This window comes from Macrotis lagotis, chromosome X, assembly GCF_037893015.1.
Source record: "Macrotis lagotis isolate mMagLag1 chromosome X, bilby.v1.9.chrom.fasta, whole genome shotgun sequence".
Lineage (NCBI taxonomy): Eukaryota > Metazoa > Chordata > Mammalia > Peramelemorphia > Peramelidae > Macrotis > Macrotis lagotis.
The window spans coordinates 412,242,671-412,262,451 of NC_133666.1; the positions used below are offsets into that span (position 1 = coordinate 412,242,671).

General features: G+C 35.9%; 1 protein-coding gene across 6 annotated transcripts in view; it reads right to left on the reverse strand.

Moving 5' to 3' along the window:
• DNAJC5B (DnaJ heat shock protein family (Hsp40) member C5 beta) overlaps nucleotides 1-19,781 on the reverse strand; it is a 114,504-nt gene that overhangs the window by 50,911 nt on the left and 43,812 nt on the right. For 2 of the 6 annotated variants that reach the window (XM_074204823.1, XM_074204824.1), the window contains exons 2-3: nucleotides 17,937-18,064; nucleotides 3,939-4,066 (exon numbers count right to left, since the gene is read on the reverse strand). In XM_074204823.1, coding sequence (XP_074060924.1) covers nucleotides 3,939-4,045 — 107 coding nt within the window. In that variant the 5' untranslated portion in view covers nucleotides 4,046-4,066; nucleotides 17,937-18,064. Of the gene's footprint in view, nucleotides 1-3,938; nucleotides 4,067-12,100; nucleotides 12,229-17,936; nucleotides 18,065-19,781 lie in introns of all 6 variants that reach the window. The other 4 variants (XM_074204822.1, XM_074204821.1, XM_074204825.1 and 1 more) reach the window with 3 other exon arrangements.

Genomic DNA, 19,781 nt, shown 5'->3' on the forward strand with positions numbered 1-19,781 from the left:
TTTCTCCACTTTCCTTTTCAGAAACCCAAGCAGAGTTTTAAGGAACAATCTTGTCATCCAATTTGGTTTTCAAGGATATCATTACAGTTTAAAGAATAAAGTTATACTTTAAATGGAAACAGAGTTGCCTATGGATCAAACAGTTGGCAGTTTTATTATATTTTCCTGGCTTTCAATTTTACTATATTGCAACTGCTTTAATCCAGATCCCTGAATGTAAGAATGATATTCTCAGTGGATTTTCAACCCCCTCATACATTATGAATACCTGACAGAATACAAATGTGTCACTTAGGCAGAAGTGAATGTCTTTGGCAGCATACTATTACCCCAATCAGGAGAAAAAAATAATATTTGTATGATATTAAAACAAAATTAATAGCAAGATGTGAATTACATGAAAAGGCTTTATGTTATAATTAATAAAACTTGTAAACAACTCAGCACAATTAGGACCTTAATTAGGAAATAACTCATAAGTTTTTATTAAAAACAGTAAGGAAAGCTTACAAGTCACAATCACTTGAAGAAGAAACTGAAAATAGATTTTTAAAAAGATAGTGATCAATATTACTGTTTTCTGGTTTGGGGTAGGAGTGTGAGCTGTTATTGAAATATTGTTGTACACATAATGTCACTCCTTTGGGTAGAGTGATTTGTTTTTTGTTTGAATGGAGGGGTGATCAAAACCAGGAATTTGGAAGTCACTTTTAGAGGATTACGATAGGAGAGTCACATCAGACAAGTACAAACATCCATCTCCCTCCATCATGTCCTCTCAACTTAAGGGAGATCCAGCAAAACACAAAGAAACAAAGGGGTTTTTTTCCTACATTAGACATTCACAAGAAGCAGGGATAAAAATTTCTATAATCAAATGGTATTTCCATATCATAGTGGAGATCTCATTTTGGGTCATTTGTGATGGTGGACTGAAACCTCCAATCCTAGCCAAAATCCCTTATAGAAAGGAGATTCTGATCAAATTGTATTGCATCTTTGGTTTCTAGTTTGAGTCATTTCTTCCATATAGCAATAACCTAATTCATTTTTTTAGCCTTTTAACTAAGATAGAGGATCCCCCCAGAACTGATTGGATCAAATCAAAAGATTGCTCCCCTTTCTTTTGAGATGTATAAATATAACCTGGAAGGCAGATTTCTTGTTGAAGGCAATATGGAATAATGGAAAGAGGGCTGGTCTGAGAATCAGGAGCCTCTGGGTTCAAATTCTAACTTGGATATTCACTATCTGTGCAACCTTTGGCAACCAATTCCAGTGTGCTTCAGTTTTCTCTGCTATAAAATGGACCTAAATAGATGACTTCTTAGGTCCATTCCAACTCTATGATCCTTCCTTCTTAGAAGTAGAGAAATCAATTTATATAAGTTCCTCTCATGTCCATGAAGCAAGTCATCAGAAGCATCAGCTCCTCAGAGATGAAGCTTCTCAGATCTCCTTCAGCTGAAAGGGCTAGATTTCTTACAAATAAAGTGAAGGAAGATAAATTTTAACATTTAGTGTAAAGTAATTAATATGAATTATATACCAAATTGTTACTATGTAAATCAGCACTGCCAATATGAGAGTTGCAGAGAAAATGTTGTTATCTGACCAGGAGGAAAACAACATGATCACAGAATTGCTAGATCTGTCAGATACCTTAGACATCATCAAATTCATTAAAAAAAAAAACCAGGGGGGGTGGCTAGGTAGTGCAGTGGATAGAGCACCAGCCCTGCAGTCAGAAGTACCTCAGTTCAAATCTGGCCTCAGATACTTAATAATTACCTAGCTGTGTGGCCTTGGGCAAGTTACTTAACCCCATTTGTCTTGCAAAAACTAAAAAACAAAAAAACAAAACAGGGAAACTGAAAATGTTTAAATGTTTTCAAAATTTTAGTAAATGAACATGAAGTGATTAAATCTAAAAAGAACCATAATCACTATTAATGGAGTTGTGAACTGATCCAAACATTTTGGAAAGCAATTTAGAACCATGCCCAAAGGACGGTAAAACTGTGTATACCCTTTGATGCAGCAATATCATTACTAGATCTGTATTCCAAAAAGATCATTAAAAAGGAGAAAAGACCATATACAGAAATATTTATAGCAGCTATTTTTGTAATGGAAAAGAAATGGAAATTGAGAGGGGTGCTCATCAATTGGGGAATGGCTGAGCAAATTGTGGTATATGAATGTGAAGAAATAATATGGTTCTGTAAGAAATCAAGAGCATGACTTCAGAAAAGTCTGGAAAGACTTAACATGAACTGATGCTGAGTGAAGCAAATAGAACCAGGAGAACATTGTTCACATTAAGAACAATATATTGTGATGATCTCAGTGGATTTTCAAACCCCTCATACATTATGAATACCTGACAGAATACAAATGTGTCACTTAGGCAGAAGTGAATGTCTTTGGCAGCATACTATTACCCCAATCAGGAGAAAAAAAAATGAAAACTCTCCTCAGAAGTACAATGATTCAAAGACAATACTAAAGAATTTGTGATAGAAAATATCATCCACATTCAATGAAATAATTATGGAGTCTGAATGCAGACCAAATCACATTATTTTCTATTTTTAAAATTTGTTTTATGTTTTATGTTTTTTCCTTTTCATGGGTTTTTCCCCTTTTGTTCAGATTCTTCTTTCATATAGCTATTATGGAAATATTTATAACATAGTTATACATGTATAATCTATATCAGATTACTGACTGTCAAGGGAAGGGGGAGAAAAGGGAAGGAGGGAGAAAAATGTGGCAATCAAAATGAATGTTGAAAACTATCTTTGCATGTAATTGGAAAAGTAAACAAATTTATATTAAAACAAAAGGAAATAACTATTCTAAAAAGATTTTAAAAGAAAAACAAAATGTTAGTGAAAACCCCTCATTTTGTATATGAAAGACTTGTCCCAGGTCACACAGCTCATAAATGACAGAGCCAGGCCTTAAACTTGAACTTTCTGACTTGGACCCAGACCTTCTTGCCCTATATAACCAAACCCTAGAACTCCCAAGAACAGAATATTGCATTTTTGCCTTAGGATAGAGTGAACTGGAAAAGCAGGCAGAATATAAGAAGATAAAAATAAAACTTAAGAAGAGCTCTGCTGTAAAACACTTAGGTAAAATGATTAATTACCAATTTTTAGATAAACTATTAAGTACATAATTGTAGGCAAGATTGTTCATTATTTCATTGTTTGAATCTAACCTTGCATAACAAGAAACCAGATGTGTATTGCCTATGTTTAATGCTTAACTAGGACTTTGGGTTGCATTGACCCCAGAAAATATTAAGGGACACAAAGATTGATATTTGCAAGGTTCAGTTAATTTCTGATTTTCTGGAGTCCTCTTTATTGGGAGACTTTAATAAGCTTCTTCCTAAAATTACTTCTATTCAGGAATATTTTGATCTCAGCCCACAATATCAAGCCAGGTCCCATATGCATTCTGTGTCTCCCTCTGCCATAGGTTGCACCTTACAGCAGACCAAACTGTATAGCTGACTCTCCAGCATAGAGTCTGTCTCATTGTAATAATGAAAACTTAAGATGCCCATGTTATCCTTGTCCCCTAAACTTGAGGTTACAACAGGATTCTGCTGGAAGACCAGTTCTTCTGGAGCCTCAATCATTCAAGGAGACTTCATTAAATGTCTACTGGTAGCAGTCATTCTACTAAATCCTGAGGATGCAAATATTAATAAAACAAAATAAACAGTCGTTGCTCTCAAAGAGTTTATGTTCAACTCTAATGACTACTATGCCAATGATCTTAGACTAGATGGGTCATGAGGCCCTAAAGTCAAATGATCTGGAATTGGCCAAAGATTGATTTTCTTTCATCAGTGGCACCAAATCATTCACAAAATAGGAGTCATTAGGAAGAAATGCCATCATGCGCCTCATCTGTACCTGTAGGTTTTCTTAATTTCTTCTTGTGATGCTCCCTTCTGTAGACCAAGAATTTCATATAAAGCTTCTCCAGATGTCGACAGAGCTCGCTGTCTTTGGTCAGCCATGTGACTTGCGAATTCCCCAGACTGCAAAACCAGAGAAAAGATAACCACAGAGGTTACATACACTGCATTCTACTTTTGAAACAGGGAGAACAGTTTTGTTTTGATTTTTTTAATCCCTTTGTAAAATGACAGCCTTGGAATGGGTCTTGTATCTCAGCAGCAAAGCAATAATCTTGGGAAAGAGCACTAAATGGAACTTGTGACTGCAAATTTCATCAGACTGAGACTGCATACAGAGAAAAAAACAAAGCCTTGTGCAAATAAAGGTCCAGTGAGCTCAATCACAGAAAACCTTTCTTGATAAACTGGGTAAAAAAAATTATTTTTGGTTTTGTTGTTCCAAATTATTTTTACTGGCCACTGAGACAATTCCAAATTTATAAGGCAATCCTTTGCCTTATACATCTGTGACTTTTAAGATGTAGTCATTAAAAAAGGATAACTTTTTTTTTAATCTATGCTTCCTTAGATATGGAGAGAAAAATATTCTTTATCAGAATCCTATTAGACAGCCAGATCATATTTTCTCAAGAGGTTTGGAGTTTCAAGATCAGAAACATAACTAGGATAGAGTTACTGGGGCTCAGCCCCAAGCTTCTGAATTTAAATGGCGAATATTTAATTCATATGTTTAGTATGATAGTTCTTATAGTAGTATAGAATAATATAATAACTAGACCAATTAGTTAAAAATAGCAAACTTCTTCACCATTATGTACTGCCCTTCCACACCCCACAGCCTTGACAGGAATCCCTGTCTCTTTAGGGTGGTAGCCCGCACCCTTCTTTTTCTCTTGTCTCCTCCCCCAGATGGCATGCTTTTGATCCCTTGTCTCATGCAAGTATTATTATTACCACCCTTGACCAAGGTGCAGGTAGGAATTTTAATTTAAGTCCGCTTTCCCCCCTTCATTTTACAGATGAAGTTGAGAAGCAGAGAAGTGATTACCTCAGAAGTCACACATGTGAATAAATGTTGCACCTTTTTCTGAGGTGGTATTTAAACTCAAGGCTTCCTGACTTCAATCGAGTCCAATATAGTAGATGCCACTCTACCCTCTTTGTTGAAGGCCTGTTGGAGTAAGGCAGCTTTGCCAGGATGAAGTGGCAATAGGGAGGCATGATCTTGGGAGCCATGGGGAAGAGAATAGAAGAGGATACCAGGTTTCCTCCTCTTGGGACTGGAGCACTACACCTCATCTTGGACCAGGTCCTGGCAGGAGAGGTGTTGGCACTCTTGATGGGCAAACTTGACTTTAACCTTGACTATCTGGTAAAGGTTTAATGTCTGATAACTAGTGATTCTTGGATCCTGGGGAACAGGATGGGAGGGAGGAATCCTGCCTGCCAGTTCCTTGGGAGGATGGAACAAAACCTGAGACTGTCCTGGGTACATTTGAGGGTTTTGTTGGGCTCCCTTCTTGCTCTTCTCCCTCCCCAGTCTAATTGTAACTTGGAAGGTCAACCCCCCTGGACTGAAGGAGCCCTAAGGACATAACAGAAAGGAAGTCCCATCCTTTGCTCAGCACCTTGGGCAGGGTGGGTATTGGAGCTGTCGTTCCATCAAGTCCAACCCTTTCATTTTACAGATGAGGAAACTGAGATCCTAAGATATGAATCAATGTACCCAGGATCATTTGAGGCAGGATTTCATCTCAAATCTATTTGACTGCAAGTTCAATGCTCTTATCCATTGTACCATGCTATCTTAGGGACACATAAGGGATGCCCATGTTCCCATCCTCACCCTCTCCCCCTATTCCCACTGTAGTTCCTGAGGCTCTCCAGTAAACTGAGTCTCAGAGAGTTCCAGTAATTTTGCCCAATGCCATATAAGTAGAAATTGGCAGTTAAGGTTCAATCTCACATTCCTTTATTCCAAATCTCTTTTCATTTTCAGCTTCTTAAGAAGATCTCCACCCTCAGTGAGCACCAGCAGCTCTGATTCTGGAGCTACAGAACTCCCCACCATGCAGGCAACAGTCTTGGGGCATCTAAGACCCTGCAAAGAAAAGCAGGAATTTCTCTGGGGCTGCAGACAAGAATACTTCTGAGTTCAGGATCATGCAGTCATTGGATTTAAAGCTGGAGGAGTCTTCAGAGGTCTCCCAGTCCAGGGACTCTTCATCTGTTTTCATATTCATGCACTCTTCTGAAGCCTTTGAACCCCTTCTCAGAAGTGTTTTTTAAATGTATACAATACAGTACCATGGGCTCACAAAGGAAACTAATTATATTGATACAGCTATCAAAGTGTTTTTAAAAAATTAAGTTCATGGACCTCAAGTTAAGAAATCCAGATCTAACCTATCTATTTCATGTTATAGATGAGCAAATTGAGGCAGAGTGGATTAAAGCACTGGGCCTGAAGTCAGAAAGATCTGAGTTCAAATTCTACCTCAGATATTTCCCAGCTGTGTGGCTCTGATCATGTCACTTACCCCTGTCTGCCTCATTTTCCTCATAAAATGTGTTGGAGAAGGAAATGGCAAACCACTCTAGGATTTTTGCCCAAGAAAACCCCAAAGGGGCCATGAAGAATGGACATGACTGGGAAAAAAAAATGACTGAACAACAAACTGATTCTCAGAGAGTTTAAGTGATTTTTATCCAATGCTAAACAGAAATTAGTAGAGCTAAGATTCAACTTCAAATTCCTTGATTCCAACTCTAGGACTCTTTACACTACATCATGAGTTTGAATATCAAGGTTAGCTCAGTATTGGGGGTCCCCCAAGCCACTGGATGCCATGGCTAATTACGGCCATAGCAGTGTTACCGTGCCTCCATGTCCTCAGGATTCTCCTTGGGAGCTCAGGACAAGTTGTTTAACTTCTTTCCTCTCTGCCTCCGTTTCCTGTTCTTTACAGTGAAGTTCTAGTCCTAGGAATACAGAATCACAGAACTTAGAGACCAAAGAGCCCCTTAGAGGTCAGGAGTCCCCTCTTCAACAATGCCTGAAGGGTCATCCTATCTCCACTAGACGTCCAATGACAGGGAGTTCAAAACATTTCATTCCATGGTTGGATAAATATAATTATAGGAAAATTTTTTATTATGTTGAAACAAAAATACTAGTTTGTAAATTCCATTAGAGAAGGAACTAAATCAATTTTCTAAACTCCTTAGCCAAAATGCTTTGCGTACTGTAGATGATTAATGAATTGTAGGGTGTTAAGTTTTGCCTTCCAGAGCAATAATGAACACATCTAGTCCATTGAACATTATACTAGTCTCTTTTCCCTAATCTGTAATATGGGGTTGAACAAAATGATTTTTAAAAGTCTATTTCATCTTTTAAGTTCCATTACTCTATTATCAGGTCAGTTAGGTGGCATAGGAGGATAAGATTCCAGACCTGGAATCAGCAAGATTCATCTTCCTGAGTTCAAATCTGGTCTCATTCACTTCCTACTTGCAGGACCCTGGACAAGTCACTTAACACTGTGTACCTCAGTTTCCTCATCTGTAAAATGAACTGGAGAAAGAAATGACAAACCAGTATCTTTGCCAAGTAGGGCACAAATGAAATGACTCAATGACAAAAGGACCCATTCAATTCAAACATGCTATGGTAATTCCTATGAATTTTCATAGGAATGTAAATCCCTATGAATTTAAGCTAGAGAAGAAATAACTAAAGGTGATTTAATATGAGAGTTGTATTTAAATATTTGAAATATTATCAGAATTATCAGTTGTGACTGATACTTTATGATCCCTTTTGGGATGTTCTTGGTAAAATGCTTTGTCATTTCCTTTTCTGGCTCATTTTGCAGATGAAAAAATAGGGTTAAGTGACATACCCATGGTCACAAAGCTAGAAAGTGTCAGAAGTCATATTTGAACTTATGAAGATGAGTATTCCTGACTCTAGGCCCAGCTCTCTATCCCACAGCCACCTAACTGCCTTTAGAAGGGACCTTAAAAATTATCTAATTCAAACCCTAAATTTTTCAGAAGACTTAGAGAAGACATGAAACTCATCTAAGATCATTTAACTAAGGACAGAGTTGCTCCTCATAAGAATGACTTTTTTTTTATTTTTTTGCAAGGCAATGGATTTAAGTGACTTGTCCAAGGTCACACAGCTAGGCAATTAGTGTCTGGGGTTGGATTTGAACTCAGATCCTCCTAACTCCAGGGCCAGTGCTCTATCCACTAGCTGTCCCTGATTGTTTGCTTTTTAAGAAAATATGCCACAATATTGGCTCACATTAAGTTTTTGATTGATAAACTACTCTATATGTATTAATGGAGTATTATATATAGTATTCATTATATATTATTGTTATTACTCCATTATATGATGTTTTACAATTTTTCAAAGTATTTTCTTGCAGCCTTATAGGATATGTAGTACAAATAATAAGTTGAATCCCAGAGAGGATTAAATGATTTCCTTGACTTCACCTGATAAATTAGTAGAACAAGTACTAAAAAAAGCTATTGTGTCTTTCTAAGTCCAGCATTCTTTTCTTCAATATCTGATTGTCTTTCACAGCTATTTGTATTTTAATCTTGTTTCACCCATTTTGTATGTGAACAGCTACTGTGGTTTAGGTCCCAGGTTCCAGTCTCAAAACCTGTGACAGGATGTCAAGATGAATTGATTGAAATTGTCTCCCACCATTCACCCCTCCACCATTATTTTCAAAAATCCTATTATTGTGATCCTAAGTAAAATGCACACAAACATTTCTGTAGAAAAAAAATCAAAATGATATTACTTGAGCCAATTTAGTCTTCAAAAGGAAAAAAAATGAATAATTGCTCATCAGACACCCTAATGAAAGAGACAGGAAGAGTGATATCAGAAAATAATTAGAAATACTAAAATTATTCTCTTAGGTAGTTTTATAACATGGTCATTCATCAGTCCTCCCACACACTTGGCTTTACTGTTACTAATCCAGAGTCAAATTGGGTGAAGGAGAAGAGATGAGTTCTTGAAAATAGTCCACAAAAATCAAGAGTTGGCCTCAAGTCATAGGGTCAGATAAAAGACTAAAGAAATAGAGTCAACAGTTCAATTCTCCCTTTTGTGACTGAAAAGAGGAAAATGTCATAGGGTCTAAAAAGTGTTAACATGACTTACTGATCTTTGCAAGCCAAATGGCCATCATAAGCCACTAGTGGTTGTTAGATAACAAGGGCATCAATTAGCTATACACTGTAATCAGAACCTGACTACCTTCCTATTCCCCCCCAAATTGTGGACTAACCATGGAGTAATTAGAGCACTTGGGCGTCTCTCTGGTTCCTCCCTTCCTACTCATCTTGACCATCCCTTTGAACCAATGATGTGGCAGAGTAGCACCTGTCTGTCTGTCCAGTATGGAAATACCCTTCCCTACATAAATACACACTGACTTTATATTTATGATACTCTAGCAGTACTGATCTAATTTCTCAGATACTGTTTATTGTACTTATAATACTAAGCTACTGATATTCTAATTAATAGATAGTTAATATATGCCCTTTTATTCTTCAAAGAAATATATTAAGCAGCTAATCCCTTTTCTTCCTCAGTTCCTAAAGCTCTCTTCATTTAAAGAACATCTTAGATGATGAGGCAAGTCTGTTAAACTAGACTCAGAATTTAATTGCTGTTTTATAATAATGTTTGTTTATATTGGAAATGCTGAGTTCTTAAAAGAAGAAGAGAAAGCCTTGGGCACCTTGGGAGGTTCTTCTACAAAAAAAAAATCTATAAAGAAGATTAATAAGAAAACATGGCTAAGAATCACAAAGAACATAGAGATATGTAAGTACTTCAATCTGTCAGTGGACAGAATGACTACACCAATGAAGTCAGGGGTCCTCAAAGTATTAAAGTATCAGAGTAATGTATACATCCTCCATTCAACTGTTAAAGTGATCTTTCTAAAGTCATGGTCAAACCATGTCATTTCCCCTGTCCCATTCAATAAACTTCAATGGCTCCTTATCACCTCCAGGATCAAATGTAAAATATAATCTGCCCCTATCCCTTGAGTCTTTACACCTTAGTTATCCTTCTTCATGTGCTCTTTGAGTCAGTGGCACTGGCCTTCTTGTTCCCCCAAACAAGGGCATTTTCTCTGGCTGTCCCCCATGCCTGCAGTGCTCTCCCTCTCCATCTCTACTTCCTTGGATTTCATGGGCATTCTTCAAGTCTCAGTTAAAATTCCAGCTTCCACTGGAAGCCTTTCCCAGTCCCCCTTAATTCTAGGGCCTTCCCTCTGTTGATTATTTACAATTTATCTTGGATATGGATTTTTCCAATATAGTTATTTGCATGTTATCTCCTGAGCTCCTTGAGAAAAGAGACCATCTTTTTGCCTTTGCTTCTTCAGTGAGTAGCAAAAGCTTGGTACATAGCAATCACTTAATTAATATTTATTGACCTACAGATTGACTGAAAAACACAAAGTATTATAGTCCCATTAGAAATATTGTTTGCTGTTTACATTTCAGCTTTTTTGCTCTGGTTCCTAAATTGTATATCTCTTTGTTCAGAAACAGGAACAAGAAAGAATACTGATAAACAATGAGTTGTCTCCAAGGAGAGATATATTTAAAAACCAAAAGGTAGCCTTGTGAGCTGAATAATGTCAATTGTCTGCTTTCCTCTGTCTCCTTGGTGCTGCAGCACTGGAAACCAAACCCTTCATATATTATTGATTTAGACTACATTTCGTTTCAGATTCAATGGAGCAATACATTAGAACTTTGTAGTTGTTTCAGTAAGTTATAGAAAAGAGGAATATCATCCCTCTGAGGACACAGGTACTATTCAGTCATAGTCAAAAGATTACATACACACACACACACACACACACACACACACACACACAAAACCCAAAGCACTCACTCAGATGAGTGTCTGTTGAACTAAAAGATGTAATCATATTCATTTTTTATTCCTTAAGTAAAATATATTTTTCATGAATTCTCTCTCTTTGGTCTTTCTAATCCTAGCAATCCAATGCAAAATTAAAATCTTTATTATTTATTCATGGTCAGCTATCCAGAAACCATCTAGTCAAAATAAAATGTTGCAATGCAAAGTCACCTCTTCCTATACCAGAACACAATATTATTTTAATGGAACATAAAAGCCATTTTTAAATACTTAAGATCTTTTCTTAAACAACCTGCCATCTGTGTTGTCATGCTATTAATGAATTCTATGCCTTGATCATATAATTGATGATGCTAATACTCACTTCCAAACCAGATCACACCAGTCTGTCTCTAGAGGATCTTATAATTGGAAGAGGGCATAGTGCCCTGACAGTGAGATGCTTCTGCTTAAATAATAATTTTTAAGCCCTGGATATTAAAACAGTTGTCACTTCTGAGACCCTAATGATGATAACAAATTCTCATAAAGTTTTCTTAAGAAGAAAATGAAAGGGTTTTTTTACAAAGCAAAAGAATCCATTTCTTCAATCTACCTGAAATATATTTTTAAAAAAACAAAGCCAGTCTCCCTTGATAGATTCCTTTCAGAACTTAAAAGAAAAAAAAAAGGTTGGGGAGGGGAGAAATAATGAGTAAAAGATTTCTAACTCACTTTTAAAGATTAAATTAACTTTTTCCTTTATTCAATTACCCCTAGAAGAACAAAGATCCCTAATTCTTAGGCTCTTCCCCAAGACAGAAAACCATACTTGGTTTCATCTTTCTCCCTCTTTTCCATTGAACAAAATTCCCCACATTTAAATAATGCTGCATTTCATAGCTAAGATCAGATAAAAACTGCTAATTGTTTGTTTAAAAATTATAACCTCACTTTTAAACAATATTACCTCTAAGTTCTCTGAAAACATTTAATTTTTCCAGCATTGCAAACACACTCAGGTAAATAAATTGCAAACCAAACATGCTAAGGTGTCAACAGGGACCCACAGTACCTGTTCCTAAAACCACTGATGGAGAGCCTTAAACCAGAAATACAGTCCGTCACCTCCAAATGGGAACGTGCTGCTGAGTTTTAGGCTGGCATGGAAACAATTGTGCCAAAGAAATGCAGGACAAGGATGATGGAAGAAAGACTTTCCATACCTGTCACTCAGTTTCAGAGCAAAAGGCTACTCTTTTCCATCCTTCCTGCGCAGGGTTAAGCAGGTCAGTGGAGTCAGGTTACTTTCATTTGTTACCCTGGCAGTCAATTGGTTATCCTTCTGGAAAACCTAAGAAAGCATGAATAAAACATGCAAGACCATAAGGGTTGCTATTACAGAACAGCCAGTGACAACAAACTGCACATCATTTTCATTCTTTATGAATGTTCTACCATAGTTCTACATAGCCCTGCTGCTAATGTGTTATAGAGAAGATCTGATTTTTCTCCATCAATGTTTTCCAACACCAAAATATGCTGGATTTTATGTTGTTGAAAAGTAGGGGTTCCCCTTGCCTTTCGCCTAAGTCTTTTATTTTAAAACATAATGTTTGTTTTCAAAATAATATGTAAACAATTTCTGCATGGGACTGCTACACTCACAGTAGGACCTTGGACAAATCCCTTCACATGTCAGAGACTCAAGTTTCCTCACCTGGAAAATGAGCTCATTGGACCAGATAATCTCTAAGGTAGCTTTAAATTCTATGATCCAAATGAAAGTCTGAAGACTATATTGTGAGAGGTTATCTTTCCCCTCCTGAATGATATCCTGTCAATGTGGTCTGCCTGCAGAGGCAACAAAGTTTGTTCAGTAGCATATGCAAACCAGGGTGCCAAGACCACCAGGAAGCATCAGGCTGATTTCTCCCCTTTTTTGTAATAAGATAACAGAAGCAGAAGACACTGTTTCCAACAGATAGGATCATACATTTGGAGCTGGTAGAGATCTTACAGGTAATCTAATTCAACCCCTTAATTACCAAACTGAGGTTCAAAGTGATTTGCTCCAGGTCACATATAGGTAGGTAGCAAAACCAACAGTCCTCCAGTTCCCATGTCCTCTGATTCTAAATCTACCATTCTTTCCATTGCAAACAGATGAGTGTCTGTATTTCTATTCAGTTTCTGTAAATCAATTCTATTTTTAAAATACACTAAGGTAGCTGGTTATTTGAAGGGTTATAAAATGAATCCTTCCACCCCACCTTTTTTTTTCAGCAATAAATCCTACAAAGCAAATTGTGTTGTTCAATTGCTCAGCAATGTCTGACTCCTTGTGACCCTAAGGGCCATAGATGTCTATGGGGTTTTCTTGACCAAGATATTGGAGTGGTTTGACATTTCCTTTAACTCATTTTGTAGATGAAGAAACTAAGATAAATAGGGTTATGTGACTTGCCCAGATCACACAACTACTAAGTGTCTGAGACTAGATTTGAACTCAGGTCTTCCTATCAGGCCCAGCACTGTAGTCATAGGGTCACCTAGCTACCTCACAAAGCAAATAACCATCCCTAATTTATCTTTGGAAATTCAGGTTTATACTTAAATATTGTTCCCAAATGGTCTTCATTTTTTCAAAAAGGAAGTTAATTATGATCTAGTTTAGTATTCTTAAATTCTGTTTTAGAGTAAAACCATTTTTGGGGTACCACTGAACTCAACTGGTTGTCATGATGTTAGTGAAATCAGCTGTATATTCAAATCATTATGAAAAATATTACAGACTGATTGGGGGCTTTGAGCTGGAGAAAATTCAATTTCTGTTCCTGAGGACTTTACAGTTTAAACAGGACAAAAAATAAATACATTTACTCTAATATACTAATGGTACTTGTGACTCTGGGCAAGTCCCAAATTCCTTATCAAAAGTTATCAAAAGATGATAACAATTGTGTCAATACCTCAGGGTTTTTGTAAGGATCAAATGAGATAACATGCAAACCATTTTGCAAACCTTAAAACTTCTACATACATGAAGCTATTATTATTATTATTGATGTAGTAATTTCCTCCAATGATGTAGATTATAAGCAATTCATGCCTACCATCCTGTGTAACTATGAAACTTAAGTTCAAAACGGTAAAGTCTACCCAACATGCTAGAGTTGGTCTTGATACCAAAGACTATCCATCCAATCCTTGCTTTCAGTATATGACCAGCCCAAACCTTTTGCTTACATTTCCATAATTTTTTGTAATGTGTTAGAGTCTACTAATGGCCACTATGCACATCTCCATGACTTTTAGGGTTTTTTCTGAATTTTTGTTCTTTGGAAACTTTAGTGTTCTATTGACTCAAGTCCTACAACACCAATTGAAGAAGGTTGGCATTAAGATGACAGACTTTATGTTGGGAAAGTTTACATGCATTTCAATAACTTTATTGTTTGTCAAAGACAATGTAGCTCATTGTCTTGTTCAATTTTGAACTGAACTCACATTCACTTGCAATATCTGTTCAAGGTGTGTGTGTGTGTGTGTGTGTGTGTGTGTAGATAGATAGAATGGATGAGTTCTATAGGACATCTATCCACCTTTATACAATAGTCATGCTTCATTCACTGAGGTTTTCCTTAATGAAAGTTAGGTCAAATACTTTAGCATGATTATGAATATTCAGTTAGGAGACTCTGCAATGTTCCAGTGCTTAATGCAATCAACATAAACTAGTCCATAAATAACAGGATCTGGAGAAACTCTCTCTCTATATATATATCTATATATCTATACATATATAGAGATATATAGATATATATATTTATAGGTGACCCCTCCTCAACTTGGATTCATCACTGAGAATAATAAATACCTTTGGAAAGTTACATATTCCTTTAAAAAATATGCTTCCATTGATATTAAAGAACAAGAAGTCAATGTTTTCCAGGTATATTGTATAATTTTAACATATTTTTAACATGATTTTATTAACATGATTTTATTAGAGGAAAGGTCTAAAATAAAGTTCTAATAAACTAATGTTTTGTTCTTCTGAATCAAAAGAAGTTTAATGTAAATAAATAATATAGTATGCTTTTGCATTCACTTCATTTTGTGTCAAACATGTGATGATAAAGGTGTAATCTACTCTGGAATCACTTGTGAAAACCTTCTTGTTCCTACATAACACTTTCATCAAGGATACCTTCAATGGGTGTGTAAATCCTTCTCATAAAAAGTTTATAAAGGCCCCTCTCTCCCACCATGAGAGAGGTGTGCCACTATGTTAAGATATCTTAATTAAAATGATGTTAATCACACTGAAAAAAGTTTATATAAATATGCATATAGATGTAAATAATGTAGAACTTTGTTGATATATTCTTATATATTACAATGAAAATATATAGTCATCATAATGAAGGAAGAGGTGATCAAAAAGGAATTATTAGTATTCTTGGTCTTTCTGTCCTTGGAGTCAAGAAGCGATGAGTGCCTAATTCTGCCTCAGATATCTATATAACCTTGAGGCAGTTTCCAGATTCTCGGTTTCCTTATCAATAAAATGGTAATAATAATAATAGAACCTACCTCACAAAGTTGTGGGGAGCAAAAAAGAATATATGAAAAACTCTATATTGATATTAACTATTGTTATAATTTCTATTCAATTAAGAAGAAAATACTCATACTAAGAAAATACATACTAATTTTTAGCTTCTATTATTTTATTATTTTAGTAAAATAGCTAATGTACAGTGAGGTTTAATCTTAGAAGATTTCAAATGGAAAGACAGAAAAGATAACATTGAGGCTAAATTCAATTTCTTTTTTTTTTTTTTGCTTATTATCAAGGACAAAAAGAATGTCAAACTCTTAGTTATTTGTATCCAGGGTCAGTATGACAATACTAATTCCATCTCTGTGTACTATACCAGATTGCATAGTGGTATCAGCTTTAGAGGTTGTTTTATGGGTCCATGAAATGTATAACATAAACCCCAGAATACCTTAAGTGAAGTCAGATGCTCATAGCCATAATAAAGTCCATCATTTCACAGATTGAACGCAGAAAATGATCATGAGAAAGGCATAGTTGTCCCTCTATAGTTGTAAAGCCAGGAAAACCTGAACTCAAATCCAGCCACAAGTATTTACTTGTGGCCCTGGACAAGTCTCAAATTCCTCTTCAAAAGATATTATCAAGGGGCAGCTAGGTGGGGCAGTGGATAGAGTACCAGCCTTAGTGTCAGGAAGACCTGAGTTCAAATTTGACCTCAGACATCTAATCAGTGCCTAGCTGTGTGACCTTGGGTAAGTCACTTAACCCCATTGCCTTATAAAAAAAGAGATGTTATCAAAAGATGATAATAATTGTATCCACTCCTCAGAGTTGCTGAGAGGATAAAATGAGAATGCAAAGCACTTTGAAAATCTAAAAAGTTCTACATACTTTCAAGTAATTATGATGATGCTGATGCTGATAATGGTAGTCCTTGTCTGCCTCATTTTAAAAATCTACTCATAATGCAGCATCTATTATAACCCCTCTCTGATCACCATCTACATTGGCTAGAAGCTAGAAAGGCAAATTAAGCTATTTCAGAATGTACTAATAGGAAGCTTAGAAATCACAAGAAAGTAAGATGCCAGAAACACTTTTTTTTTAATCTAGTCAACTTTGTATTCTGGAGTTGCTTTAAGAAGGTTGGTTCATAGAGATCTTTCAATTTAATTGTGAATAATCTTTCTTCTAATGAAAAAACTACATAACCAGAACTATATATGAATGTTAAGCCTTCTATTCCCTCTGGAATCTTGAGCAAGGAGAGAAGGGAAGAATTGACCAATAAGGGATCAGTCTTTTAGACATTCAAAATATACTCTGAAAAAAATATATACTCTGTTTGGTATCACCCTACATGGATAGAGGCTTGGTAAACTTATTTCTGGACATACATATTGTTGGAGATGCCCTTTTTCCACTTCATAGAATAAGCAGATATTCTAACAATTTTTTTCTGTCTGCTCACTGGGTAGTGATTAAATATTTTAATTATTTGAAGTACTTGCATCAATTACATCTATTGGCACAATTTTTTTTAAATTTTACTATGATTTTCCCATTTGTATAAATATACTTTAAATACAAATAATTATAAGTAGATACTAAATTTTACTTTGAAATGAAAGTTTTTCACTCTTTTATCCTCAATATGTGCAAATTTTCCAGGTGGCACAGGTTGATCCTACCAGGCATTCTTCAAGTCTTTCACATGACTAGAAAACTGAATATGTATAGAAAAGGTATAATTTAATAGAATTCTCTTCCCCTGGAAGCCATCAAAGCAAAAAAAAACTATAAGTAAGGGAGGAAAGAGGTAATGGGGACTAAAGTGAAGTGATGGAAAGGATTCCTTCCAATACAAAGGTCCAGAAACAAGGTTACCAAACTTCCACCATACCAGGAAGACTAAACTCACTGACACATACTTTTAAAGACTGGATCTTCATTGGCTAACCTCCCTCACTCCCACCCCACTAAACTTACTAATCAAGGTCATGGAGGATGGTGGTATGTCCTTAAGAGTCAAAAAGACCTGGGTGACTTTGGAGAAATGATTTAATGTCACTAAGCCTCAATACACTGTTCTGTAAAATGGAAATTATACTGTTCTACCTAATGAAAGGGGTCTTGGTGAGAGTTAGTTAACTATTGCAGCAAGTTGTGGAGCACTATGTAAATATCAGATTTAATAATTATAAATAAAAGAACCAAACAATACAATTGGATTTTAAATAATCCCATGGTAACAGGATATGTCAGTTCAACTAATGAACTTACCATTGAGAAAGAAGAAACTTTAATAAGCCTATTCTGTTTAAAACACACACACACAATTTATCACATGCTAAGTGATTCCTAAGTTAATTATGACACATGTTTGCACTATATTTTGGTGGTCTTAAATCAAGTATATAGTTTTTTTCAAATATGATAATAACTGCCTAGTTCCCTTATTCTCAGGTATGCAGTGTTTCTTATTTTATTACCTTTTCCCTTATCTTGAGAAAGTGATATTGTACCTTTCCATAAAACTCTCTCCTCTGGGCTTAATTTGAGGATGAACAGAATTGTATAATTAAAGTTTCCTCTGCTTGATGGATGTTCAGATTCCTTCCTGTACAAATGACATTGTTTGTAGGTTCAGTCAACTCATATGTCAATCTAGGCCATGAAAACACTTACCATTTCCTCCTGTAGGAATGCTACAAGATACTCTTATCAGTAGCTAAAACTCTGAGGACAGGAAAAAAAAATCTTCCGTCATGTGATCCTACTTCACTGACAAACATCCAGTCTAATTTTCAATTTTTTAATTTAAATTTTTATTTAACTTTAATTTTTCAAATTAATTTCTGAATATGTGATAGGAAATAACTGGATAATTCAAGAGGTAATTTCTCTGACTTGATAAAAAAAAAAGAATTTTCTTCATTCATTCAGCAACTATTTGCTGAGTTCTTCTTACATACTAAGCCCTATGTTACTCTATTTTAGGTCATAAAAGAGAAAAAACTCACAGTTTTGCTTTTAAAGAGTTTGAGTCTTGTAGGTGAGAGAAGATAAAGGGACAGGAACTAATATGATTATGATATTATTGGTTGTAAGAACTTCCAGAAGGAACTTTCTTGACTAGTATAGGTTGCCACTTTTACTGTAATTTAGTCAGTTAATTGTCTCATGCCCTGAAGTGCAGTGACTTGCCCAAGGTCACATAGTCAAAAGGTGTCAGGGACTGACATGAACCTAAGTCTGACTCCAAGGGGCAGTTCTCTGTCCACTCTGCAATGTTGCATCTTAAAAAAGAGCATACCCATAAGTTAGTACAGTATAAAATGTTGTGAATTTATAAGAGAAACAAAATGATATAGGATTGTAGATTTAGAGCTAGACAGGAGCTTGGAAGTTTTCTATTCCAACAACAATAATAGTAACTAACAGTTATATATAACTTTCACTGTGCTAAGCACTTGACAATTATTATCTCATTTGATCCTCAAAACAACCCTGGGGTAGAAATGCTCTTGTGCAGTCATTTTTCAGTTGTGTCCAACTCTTTATGCCCTACTTGGTATTTTCTACGTAAAGGGGACTAGAGGGCTTTGCCATTTCCTTCTCCAGCTCATTTTACAGATTAGGAAACTGAGGCTTAAGGTTAAGTGACTTGCTCAGATTCACACACTAGCAAATATCTGGCACCAGATTTGAACTCACGAAGGAGAGTTTTCAGGACTCCATACCTGGTTCTCCATCTACTGTACACTTAACTGCCTCCACTTTAACATACCACTATCTTAGAAGAGTTTAGATTAGGGTAAAATCACTTCTGCCTGGAACACAGGGGGAATCAGATTAGATTTGAGAAAAGAGGTGGGTCTCAGAGGATGGGTAGATTTCAGCACACAGATTTTTAGGGTAGAGAGGATTCCAGGAAAAACAGAGCCAATGGAATCAATGGTACGAAAAGTATCCAGAAAACAAATAGTCTGATCTGACTGGACTATAAGGTACAGTATCAATTCTCAATGTATTGATTTGGGGACACTTTTAGGGTATCCTTGAGGTCAAAATTATTTTCATAATAATGTTTTCATTTATAATATGGTAAATCTTGATAGCTATAATGCATTGACAAAAGCTCTTAGAGGAGCATGTTTAATAATTTTTAAGAGCATAAAGAGAAGGTGGTACAGTGGATCGAGCTCCAGCCCTGGAGTCAGGAGGACCTGAGTACAAATCAGACACCAAATACTAGGTGGGTCTCCCTGAGCAAGTCACTTAACCCCAACTGTCAAGGAATGAGTGGGAATAAAAAGAGTTTAAAGGGGTTCCAA